Genomic DNA, 12808 nt, shown 5'->3' with positions numbered 1-12808 from the left:
AAATTTAGGTATCTTGTCCACATTTCGTTCTCAACATTGTGGCAACTAAAATCGAAATTACGGAAAGTATACGCTATGGACTTTTACCTCTGCAAACTCTTCAAAATTTCGTGCAATGGTTTACTACATTTAATGCTACACAATAACTGCATTGAACATCGAAACAAAATTAAGTCATTTGTAGGGGGAAGGTATCAGTCAAGAAGACGTGTAAAAATCAAATTTTTGGGCCAAATAGTTTTTGTGAAATCGAATGATAAGTGTGTCAAAGTAGTCGGAACACCATGTGTCTGCACAGGCGAGCGGGACAGTGAATGCAGGGAGCACGTCTCTGTAGCAGCGAAAGGGTTAATGCGGCCATGGTGGCTTTACCTCATAAACTGCGTGCTCCCCCTAAACGTAAGTCTGCGAACTTACTATACTATGGCGCTGCTTCTTTTGGCGCGTGCGTCATTTGAAACTGGCAATGCAGCAATCTCCTGTGTCTGGGCAGGCACGCGCGAGATGCCAAGATAAAAGAATTGAACTATAGTTATTGAGAGCTCCAATGTTAGGCGGGTCATGGAGCCCCGCAGGAACATAGAGCCTAGGGCGGGAAAGAAGTCCAACGTTCACTCAGTGTGCTTGCTGGGGGGGGCTTGTCCGGGATGTGGAAGAGGTTGGCGGCTATGAAGCGTGCAGGCTACAGCCAGCTGCAGATTGTCGCACATGTCGGCACCAACAATGCCCGTCATCGAGGTTCCAAGGAAATCCTTGGGTCCTTTCGACGGCTGGCTAAATTGGTGAAAGGGCCTCCATCTCTCAAGGAGTGGAAGCCAAGCTGAAGATCTGCAGCATCGTACCCAGGGTGGACCAGGGTCCTCTGGTTTAGAGTCAAGTGGAGAATATAAACCAGAGGCTACATCGACTGTGGTGAAAATGGTTGTAGATGCCTTGACCTACGCTATGGGGTGGAAGGTTGTAGGATGCTCCTTGATAGATCAGGGGTGCACTACACACAGGAAGCAGCTACATGGGTAGCACAGTACTTGTGGCATGCAAAAGGGTTTTTTTTTTTAGATTAGGTTCCTCCCCACGGGGAACAAACCGCTGGCCTGAAATATTACCAGTTCATGGCACTGATGTGGGTGTGCCAACTGTAAAAATTGTTAGTTCGCCTAAACAGGTCAGTCCAAAGGATGAAGGGTCTGTAGCAAAATCCCAGAGTTAAACTCCAAAATAAAGAGTAGCAATGCCAATTTTGTATTAGGTACCAAAAGCTGGTTGAAACCAGACATAAAAAAGCAGTGAAATTTTGACTCGGATTGGACAATTTTTAGGAAGGATAGGACTGATGCTATGGGAGATGGTGTGTTCATTGCAGTTAAAAGCTGTTTAAACACAGTTGAGATCGATACTGTGAAATAGTCTGGATAAAGCTGTCAATCAGACAAGGACTGACAATTGTATTAGGATGTTTTTATAGACCACCAGCACCCGCAACAAACATCGCAGAATGTTTCAGGGAAAGTCTTGAGTACATAGGAAGTAAATATCCAAATTATCCATTAGTTATAAGTGGAGACTTTAATCTAGCATCCATTGACTGGGAAAATTACACGTTTATCACAGGTGGCAGAAGCAAAGATTCATGTGAAGTTATTCTAGGAGCACTCTCAACATACAACCTTGTGCAATTGGTTAGAAAAACAACTTGGGATTGGACCATATTAGATATCTTGGTGACAAACAGACCTGATCTTTTGGAGGAAGTTAATCTAGAAGAAAGGATTAGTGACCATAATGTCATTGTGGCTTCTGTCAGTGGAAGTTGCAAAAAAACAGTGTAAAGTTTTCTTGTTTGGGAAAGCAAATAAAATTGTCATTAATGAATGTCTTCATAGTCAGCTCCAAGCATTCACTGCAGGACACAAAGATATTGAGCATCTTTGGTCGGAATCTAAAGGTATTGTCCACCATGTGCTAGAGAAATGTGTGCCTAGCAAAAGTACAGGGGAGGGAAAGGATCCACCTTGGTACAACAAACATATTAGGAAGTTGCTGAGAAAGCAGAAAATTTCGCAGTCATTTTAAATGTAGTCACTGCCCCGCTGACAAACAGAAATTGTGCAAAATGAAAGCAGCTGTCAGAAGGACAATGAGAGATTCTTTCAACGAATTTGAAAGCAATATATTATCTGCAGTTTCTAAAAGTAACCCCAAAAAATTTTGGTCGTACGTAAAATCTATAAACGCTAAAAATAATTTAATACCTTCTCTTGCTGACAGTACGGGTAATGTAACTGATGATGATAAACAGAAGGCCGAAATTCTAAACCTAGCTTTCAAAAACTCGTTTACGGTAGTATGGTAGAGGACTGCAGAACCATTCCACCTTTCAATTATTGAACAAATGAAACGATGGCTGACATAGTGTTTAGTGTATCTGGGATTGTAAAACAGTTAAGATCCTTAGATGCCAGGAAGGCATCTGGTCCAGACAGTATACCCGTAAGATTTTATGTTGACTATGCTACAAATATAGCACCATTCTTATACATCACCTATCAGAGACCACTGGAACAGCAGAAAGTTCCACGGGACTGGAAGAAGGCCCAGGTAATAGCACTCTATAAAAAGGGTAGAAAATCAGATGCACACAATTACCGGCCAATTTCACTGACATCGATTTGTTGTAGAATCATGGAACATATTTAGTGTTCAGACATAAAGGCCTTTCTAGACTCGGAGAAGCTCATCTGCAGAAACCAGCACGGTTTTAGGAAACAGCGGTTATGCGAGACACAGCTGTCCCTCTTTGCGCATGGTATACAACAGGCTCTAGATACCGGCTCCCAGGTTGATGCCATATTTCTCGACTTTCGAAAGGCATTCGACTCAGTTCTTTCACTGTCGCTTGCTACAAAAAGTGCGCACTTACGGTCTATCCGATGACATATGCAGTTGAACAGAAAGTTTTCTAACAGACAGGGAGCAGTATGTCGTCCTGAATGGGGTGACTTCAACAGAAACAAGCGTAACTTCAGGTGTGCCCCAGGGCAGCGTAATAGGTCCTCTGCTTTTTACAATTTACATAAACGATCTGGTTGATGGTATTGACAGTGGCCTTAGACTGTTTGCCGTTGATGCTGTAGTCTACAGGAAAGTAGATTCACATGAAAGTTGTGAACAAATCAATAGAGGATTTGCAGAAAATAAATGTGTGGTGCAATGACTGGCAGTTATCTCTCAATATTAGTAAGTGTAACCTACTGCATATAACAAGGCAGAAGTCCCCATTAATGTACGAGTACAAAATAAATGCCGAATCTTTGGAAGCAGTACTGTCCGTCAAGTATCTGGGTGAGACTATTCGAAATGATCTCAAAGGGAATGATCAGATTACAAAAGTAACGGGTAAGGCGAACTCTAGATTGCGGTTTATTGGTAGAATCCTGAAGCAATGCAGTCCTTCAACAAAAGTAATAGCTTACTATACGTTAGTTCGTCCAGTCTTGGAGTATTGTTCGTCTGTATGGGACCCTTACCAGTTGAGTCTGATTCAAGAGACTGAGTAGGTACAAAGGAGAGTGGCAAGATTCGTGACTGGTACGTTTAGCCATTGCGAGAGCATTACAAATCTCATAGAAAGTTTGAAGTGGGACACACTTGCAGATAGATGGTGCACTAAATGGAAGGGGCTGTTCACTAAATTCCGATATCTGATCTTCACCGAGGATGTAGAGCATATATTATTACCACCAACTTTCAAATCGCGCAATGATCACCATTCAAAGATAGGGGAAATAAGAGATTGTACTGAGGTGTTCAGACAGTCGTTTTTCCCTCGCGCGATCTGCGAGTGGAACAGAAGGGGGGAAATATGACTTTGACGCGAATTGTGCCCTCCGCCACACACCACTTGGTGGCTACTGAAGTATATATGTAGATGTAGATGTACTTAGGAGGTGCGAGTTTTATTTACATGTTTAATGTCTGGAATTCAGTTGTGTGTGAACATTTACTTGCTACAGAGCTAATACAATTTCTCTGAATGTAAAATTCACTTGTAACAGTATGTTTAGTATGATATTCAAGAAACCACACAAAAACATATTATATACTGCACAAATTATTTAGTGCAATAAAATCAACAATGAAGCCACAGCATTCATCAGCAACACACACACACACACACACACACACACACACACACACACACACACACACACGAGACCGCCAATGCCTGTGCCAGGCCCGAGGTGCTGGAGTTGGCGGTCGTGTGAAGGTGATGTGTACTTGCTTCCTTGCAAGTGTGTGTGTGTGTGTGTGTGTGTGTGTGTGTGTGTGTGTGTGTGTGTGTGTGAATGGTGCATATGTGTGTGTCTTTTACTGATGAAGGCTGCGGCTGAAAGCTATAAGTGAGTGTCTTTTTATCGTGCCTGTCTACAACTTGATGTGTATTCTTTTCGATAAGTAGCTATCTGTATTTTCCTACATTGTTGACATTCCTACCTTGAGTTTCCATTGTTTGATAACTTAAATTCAAATTTTCAAATGATGTATACTTTAAATCTCAGTTTAAACATAGACATCCCAGAGACCACACCTCGTAGAATACTTTACAGAAGAGTCACCACATGAGTTAAGAGTTAACTGTCTCTATAACTAGAAAAATTCCTGTCCAGGGAGGAGATTTGACAGTGATAACTGCACAAAGAGGAAATGAGACAAGAGCCCCGTGTTGGACTAACACAGTATCCCCAACAGCAAGAGGGGTGAAATGGTTGCTAGTTTTTCATCTCCCAATTAACTGCAACAATCATATTTTTACAATTAACAATATCTACAGAGCCTTGCTCATTTAACTCTGTTTTTATTTCTTTATATTTATCCAGTGTTTGCAGTTGATAGATACACTTGACAGTAAAAGTTCAAAACATTTGTTTTAAAGAGCCAAACTTATTACAAACTTACAGTTTGTTATAACAGTAATAATAAATCCTGTCTATACTTCAGATACATTTAGTTTACATCTGACTTACTGTTATCTCATATATTCCAGAGTTAAATTTGTCAGGACTCCAGTTGGCAACAAACAATGGGCCCTCTATGTGTACACAGTCTTGCCAAATTTCCTTGTCCAATGTAACTTGTACTTTTTCAACAGGTGCCAAAGAAAATGCTAATACTCTGAAATAACAAAATGCATTATAGTTATAATGTAACAACAAAATTATTAAGCATCATAATTTCTAGGTATAAATGTCTTGCCTTATATGTGTTGAAGTGTGTATCCTTTCTAATGGTTCTCTTCCTGGTAGTGTGTATAAGAGATGTTTTGGATTGGTAACCAACACAACAGGCCAGTCTCGATGCACAACATCAACAAAAGAAAACAACCCATGATCCATAACACCTAAACGATATCTGCAACATTGTAGTGAAATTATTTCAAACTTTCAGGAAAGAATCCTGACAACGAGTTAACAAAAACATGTGAAAGTAATCAAAAAGTCTACTTACTGCCATCCGTGAAGTTGCAAATAACAAGTTGGATGTCAAATTATTTAAAAAAAAAAGCAGAGTGACAACTTGTAAGTGAAATAATACTATAAAGGAAGGAAAATGTGGATTTTTTTTTTTTTTTTGTAATGATTAATACAAAATAATTCAGTCTAATTTCACTCTTTTCATTACCCACACATATACTATGAAATACATGTATTGGCACTTATGTGTAAGAATCCTCAAGTTCCTCATGCGACTAAGCAAGATTTCAGTTATCAGCTTTATAGAATATTATTATTGTATCAGCTGTACAGAATATTATTACTGTTATTACTTTACACTTCTGTAGAATAACTATTTTTTTTATCTTAGCTGCACTCCCCCAGAAGATTATGCCACAGTGCAATACTGAGTGTAAGTATTCAAAGTACGCTAGCAGATTCATATAAAAGTCAGCTGGAGCACTTTGTTTACCTTCTTCATATGCTGGTGCTATCTCTGTTTGTTATCCATCTAGATGACTAAGAACATCAGACATGGAGCCTCATCCAGCGTGTTCCTGTTGATCTCCAATTCTAGCACCTCTTGTTGTTTTTGTTTGTTTGGAATTATATTATTTCTAATCATTGTAATATTTATGTTAAGCTGTCTGCTGAGAACCAGTTTTAAGCATTATTCTCCTGTGTCTGATATGGACGTGTCTGGCCTTTTTGTCAGTATATATGCATCATCAGCAAACATCACAATTTTTAAAGATCCTCCAATGTTCCAAGTAAATCATTTGTGCAAGCCAAGAACAGGATTAGACCAAGCACCAAACCAAGCATGGCACCATATTTGATGTTTCTCTACTTTGAATTCAGTTTTACTCCTGTTGTATCATTCGTTAATGTGACACAATGTTTTCTACTATTAATATATGACTCCATCCTTGCTTTTAAACCCACACCATTTTAGTCCCCCTAGTAGAACTGTATCATCCAGAGAGGCCTTGGAAAGATCACAGAAAATGGTAGTTCTACTAGAAATGAATTAGCGAGAAAGATATATAAAAAAAACAAAGATGATGTGACTTACCAAACGAAAGTGCTGGCAGGTCGATAGACACACAAACAAACACAAACATACACACAAAATTCAATCTTTCACAACAAACGGTTGCTTCATCAGGAAAGAGGGAAGGAGAGGGAAAGACGAAAGGATGTGGGTTTTAAGGGAGAGGGTAAGGAGTCATTCCAATCCCGGGAGCGGAAAGACTTACCCTAGAGGGAAAAAAGGACAGGTACACACTCGCACACACACACATATCCATCCGCACATACACAGACACAAGCAGACATTTGTAAAGGCAAAAGCAAAGGCAAAATTTTGCAACTGCCGACAGCTTAAGAAAAACATCTGTCTCAAAATTTTCAGCCTTGCCTAAGGTATTCCTACACAGCAGGCCATAGGACAGCAGTAAGGATTCTAAATCATGAAAAGGAAGTGGACTGATGCATTAAATGCACTCCAATTACAATCTGAAAGCAGAAAACAGAAAAACACAGAGAGATGGAAAATCGTCCTTGCAAGAGAATGCACTTTTTACTGTAAGACTTAACCTGACAGAATGACCATTGCAACTCCAGATACCCCAAGGTCCTGTCTACATCCAAATTAATGAGGTTCACTGAGGCTCCTAGATCTATTTGAAATTTGACCAGCCACCCATCCACAATCAATGTCAGAAAAATATGGTAGGGCAACATGCACGGGGTGTCAGGAGCAGCCCCAGAGTCTAGTGAGAACACTGAGGCATCCAAGGACTGACTCACGGCCCATTGACTGTCACAAACAGTTACAAAATGGTCTATTACCACACACATGGCCTCCATGTGCTGGAAGTCACAGCGAACTTAATTACAAATGACAATGGGGGCAGGATAACTGGCTCGCCCAACGAATGATGGGCGAATGATGTCGAGGACCCAAAAAACACCACTGGCGTAACTACATTGTGAGTGGCATGAACTCACCAAGCTCACTATGGACGAGGACAGGCCATGCCACAGTGCCTCTCCAAAAGCATCATCAATGGCAGCAATACAAGGTGACTCTGAAGGAGGCGAGGCACCTTGGGTATCCCTCTGGGCACAGATGGCTGTTTACCACACTCACCTCATTCATCCACCTGCCAATTATCAGAAAGGATGTCCCTCGCCACTGCCATAATCTCATGTGATTGCGCAATTTGGGAAATGTGGGCTAAAGGAAGGTCACACAAGGTCAATGTCTTACTCTGAAGTTCACGATTAGGAGCTAACCTGACAATTACATCCTGAATTAGTGAGCCTGCATAAGTGGTAGCACATTTGGAATGCTCAAAATGACACTTGTACCAGATACCTTGTAAACATGTAATCCACACTGCATACGACTGCCCAGAGCACTTTTGGTGCTACTTAAGCCATAACCGTATGATACCACATAGGTTCAATGGCTGAAATACAGCATAAGCAACCGACAAAGCTCATCAAAGGAAATCTTCTCTGGCTAAGTGCAAGGCTTCACATTTTGGACAACTTCAAATAAATCTACACTGCTGAACGACAACAACATGGCCCTATCAGCTGGATAGACAATACGGTTTACTTGACAGTTCAGCAAGATAATTCTCCCACATTTCTGTAGGCTCTCCAAAGCTGGCAAATGGCCTCAGAGGCAGAAAGCTGGGCCACTGACCACCTCCCCCCTCCCCATGGGGCAAGGGCGTGAAGCAAGTCTACATTCTGGGTAATTGAAGCCTGCATCTGCTTCTTCTATAGGCACAACTGTTCCTGTCAGCATTGCAGAAATGCCAGGTCGAAGGTTGGCTATTGTGAACTCTATGGGGGTGGGGTGGGGGAGGGGGGCAGGAGGGAGGGGGGCAGGGGGGCGGGGGGGGGGAGGGGGCCATGGAACAGGGGCATCACACACTTAAGATTGTCCTCTATCACCACTTTAGTATCTGCAGAAAACACGACAATGCTGCAACTTGACACAACTGGTGCGCTGGTGACTAGGCGACAACTGGGGAACAGAACCCTGTGAATGGAACCAACTCACAGTACGAATTTAACTATGGGAAGTAGAGTGCCTATATGCACAGGGATATGTACATGACAATAACTCAGCACCTGGCTGGCATGGATGGCCAGTGACTGAACACGACACCTCTCAGCACGAGCACCAGGCTAGGTCTGCGATGGCCTAACTCTGCAGGACCACCGGACTGCTCCGCTTACTGCAACTTGACATCAGCAGGTCTACCCATATGACACAACATGTGCCCTACATGGCAGGTGCTACTTAAGCTGTAACCGTCTGATACCACATAGGTTCAATGGCTGAAATACAGCATAAGCAGCCGACAAAGCTCATCAAAGGAAATCTTCTCTGGCTAAGTGCAAGGCTTCAAATTTTGGACAACTTCAAATAAATCTACACTGCTGAACGACAACAACATGACCCTATCAGCTGGATAGACAACACGGTTTACTTAACAGTTCAGCAAGATAATTCTCCCACATTTCCGCTGTTCTACCCATGCCAGTTCATCTGCCTCTATTGAGACATCCACTGGCAGAGATTCGGAATTGTGAATCCAAGGTAAACTATTCCCACTGACTGCTGAGTAAAGTCTCCCTCAATAGTGTTACTGAGTCAGTATTATACTATACCTAATTGCTAAATTAAGTTTAAAATATTTCCTGTTGTGGCATCCGTATGCAGCCAGATCATAATACTGTATATTTTTAAATCTGTACCGAAGTACTGCACTCAAAGAGCAGTTCATGCAATTTACATTAAGGGCTCTGCCCTGAGACATCATTCCACATTTCCTGTAAATATAGCCTCCCTTATATTATGTCTACAGTAATGGGACAATAACTTGTATCAATGAAGATGCATCTGTTCAATTTTTGTGCCTTCTGAATGATATATTGTTATGCATAGCTAATCTGTAAGAATACCTCTACATTTTTCTGTTTGCTTTTGTGATGTAAGAAGCTCATCTTTCTTACTTAACAGGCTTTTTATGTATTTCTGGGAAAGTTCAAATGTATTTTGTTTTCACCCATTGTGCTGTAGAAGCTGCCTTTCCATTCCCCCCCCCCAGTGTGGTGTATAATAATCCAAAAAATTTTTTTTTTAATTGTGGCACATTTTGAGGTTAATGTAAGTACTTTTAAGTCTCATGCAAATTTTCTCTTACTACTTGTGTTGAATTTGTGAAATGGATGGAGGTTGAAAAAGAGGTATACATTATTTACAACAAATTTCATTAAGAAAATTACGGTGTTTGTATTCTTTAGTGATATGGATTACATATAAGTACTAATATATAATCTGATAATCTGATATAATTTGTTGAGTACTACTTTTATGCATAATTTGTAGACATACACTTGGTTGTATAATACATTAGGCAAAGTAATATATAGCCAGCAAGTTGCGCATGCCACAGGAAATTAGTGAGCCAGAAAACCAGAAAATGAAATGAAAAGTTCATTAGTTTTTATTACTATAATAGATGTCATAAGAATGTGGCCAACTGAAAATTTAAAAACGGAAGCTGTTTTCAAACAAGAAACCAGGAAGTGAAGCATCTGATACTGCACAAAATGTGTTTATAATCAACTAGTTTTTAGGAGAGGTCATTTTTTGCAGTAAGTATATAAATATTCATTTCATAAATACAAACAACATTTTCTGACTGCAATTCAGTATTTATTTATGTTCCAGACTTACTCGTTCTTGTATATTAAAGGGGTCTTCAGTGGATTTTTTTCTGGTGTAATGCAGTATTGATTAAATTCACACAGCTGGGGTTCACAGCCACATAAAATTTTGTGGATGACATCATGGTCACCTCTGACAGTAAATTTATTTATTTATGTAAAAAGCCACAATTGTTATTTCAGCTGTGTGGATATTATTAAGTGGAATACTGTAAGACTGTGCTTTAGCACATGTCAAAGCCTTAAAAAATGTCCGACTTGTACACATGTCCATATGCACATACGTCAGACATTATTTTGGTTTTGACGTGTGCTAAAGCACAATTTTGCAGTATTACACTTGATAATGGCCACACATCCAAAATTACAATACTGGCTTTTATAAACAAATAAATTTACAGCCAAAGGCAGCCACAATATCATTTGCAATAAAACACTGCTTTGCTTTTAAATATGGTACTTCACTTTTCTTCATATACAGAGGCCACTCCAAAACTTCTGCACAAAGTGCACAAGCATCTGTAACTGTGGAACTATTGAATGATACCCATGTGAAAAATGTAAGCTGTGAGCCACATTTTCAGCTACCACCATGTATATTTAGTAATAATTCTTGTTTTGAGTGAGATATTCTAATTTGAAATGGAGGGAAGAAATGACTCAAGTCAAATCTTAGCTAGTGACCAGCAGTCTTATATCAACACTGAAATTTGAAGGGATAACGCCTACCAAAACTCACAACGCTCTAGGCGAAGTGTGCAGGAATAGTGTACTGGATCAAAGTATAGTGTTATAGTGGACTTCCCATAAATGCAAAGGCCACTCAAGTACTGAAGACAAACCATGGATTGAGTGGCCAAAAACTGTAACAGACAATGCTTCCACTTTTTTTTTTTTTTTTTTTTTTTTTTTTTTTTTTTTTTTTTTTTTTTTTTTCGGCAGGAGGGGGGGGGGGGGGGGTGCAATCATCTTCTGACTGGTTTGATGTGGCCCGCCGCATATTCCTCTCCTGTGCTAACCTCTTCATCTCAGAGAAGCACTTGCAACTTACATCCTCTATTATTTGCTGGATGTATTCCAATCTCTGTCTTCCTCTACAGTTTTTGCCTTATACAGCTCCCTCTAGTACCATGTAAGTCATTCCCTTATGTCTTAATAGATGTCTTATCATCCCGTCCCTTCTCCTTATCAGTGTTATCCACATATTCCTTTCCTCTCCGATTCTGCACAGAACCTCCTCATTCCTTACCTTATCAGTCCACCTAATTTTCAACATTCGTCTGTAACACCACATCTCAAATGCTTCAATTCTTTACTGTTCTGGTTTTCCCCACAGTCCATGTTTCACTACCATATAATGCTGTACTCCAGATGAACATCCTCAGAAATTTCTTTCTCAAATTAAGGTCGATATTTGATATTAGTAGACTTCTCTTGGGCAGGAATGCCCTTTTTGTCATTGCTAGTTTGCTTATGATGTCCTCCTTGCTCCGTCCGTCACTTCTTGTTATTTTACTGTCTAGGTAGCAGAATTCCTTAACTTCATCTACTTCATGACCATTGATCCTAATATTAAGTTTCTCGCTGTTCTCGTTTCTACTACTACTCATTACCTTCGTCTTTCTTCGATTTACTATCAATCCATACTCTGTTCTCATTAGACTGTTCATTCCGTTCAGCAGATCATGTGATTCTTCTTCGCTTTCACTCAGGATAGCAATGTCATCAGTGAATCATATCATTGATATCCTTTCACCTTGAATTTTAATTACACTCCTGAACCTTTCTTTTATTTTCATCATTGCTTCCTTTATGCACAGATTGAACAGTAGGGGTGAAAGACTACATGCTTGTCTTACACTCTTTTTAATATGAGCACTTAGTTCTTGGTCGTCCACTCTTATTATTCCCTCTTGGCTGTTGTACATATTGTATATGACCCGTCTCTCCCTATAGCTTACCCCTGTTATTCTCAGAATTTTGAACATCTTGCACCATTTTACATTGTCGAATGCTTTTTCCAGGTTGACAAATCCTATGAACATGTCTTGATTTTTCTTTAGTCTTGCTTCCATTATTAACCGCAATGTCAGAATTGCCTCTCTCATGACTTTACCTTTCCTAAAGCCAAACTGATCATCATCTAGCGTATCCTCAACTTTCTTTTCAATTCTTCTGTATTTTATTTTTGTCAGCAACTTGGATGCATGAGTTGTTAAACTGATTGTGTAATATTTCTTGCACTTGTCAGCTCTTGCCATCATCGGCATTGTGTGGATGATGTTTTTCCAAAAGTTAGATGGTATGTCGCCAGACTCATACAATCTACACACCAAAGTGAATAGTAGTTTTGTTGCCACTCCCCTCAACGATTTTAGAAATTCTGATTGAATGTTATCTATCCCTTCTGCCTTATTTGATCTTAAGTCCTCCAAAGCTCTTTTAAATTCTGATTCTAATACCGGGTCCCCCATCTCTTCTAAATCAACTTCTTTTCTTCTTCTCTCACATCAAACAAATCTTCCCCCTCATAGAGGCTTTCAATGTATTCTTTCCAC

General features: G+C 40.1%; 1 protein-coding gene across 5 annotated transcripts in view; it reads right to left on the bottom strand.

Annotated features, from left to right (window-relative positions):
* The window catches only part of LOC124802416 (transmembrane protein 62-like), an 84768-nt gene that overhangs the window by 58828 nt on the left and 13132 nt on the right, over nucleotides 1–12808 (bottom strand). For all 5 annotated transcript variants that reach the window (XM_047263178.1, XM_047263180.1, XM_047263177.1 and 2 more), the window contains exons 6-7: nucleotides 5254–5409; nucleotides 5025–5172 (exon numbers count right to left, since the gene is read on the bottom strand). In XM_047263178.1, the coding sequence (XP_047119134.1) occupies nucleotides 5025–5172; nucleotides 5254–5409 (304 nt within the window). The remainder of the gene's footprint in view (nucleotides 1–5024; nucleotides 5173–5253; nucleotides 5410–12808) is intronic.

Source organism: Schistocerca piceifrons, chromosome 6 (assembly GCF_021461385.2).
Source record: "Schistocerca piceifrons isolate TAMUIC-IGC-003096 chromosome 6, iqSchPice1.1, whole genome shotgun sequence".
NCBI lineage: Eukaryota > Metazoa > Arthropoda > Insecta > Orthoptera > Acrididae > Schistocerca > Schistocerca piceifrons.
Note: the sequence above shows the minus strand (reverse complement) of the source record. Positions and strands in the feature narration are given on the sequence as shown.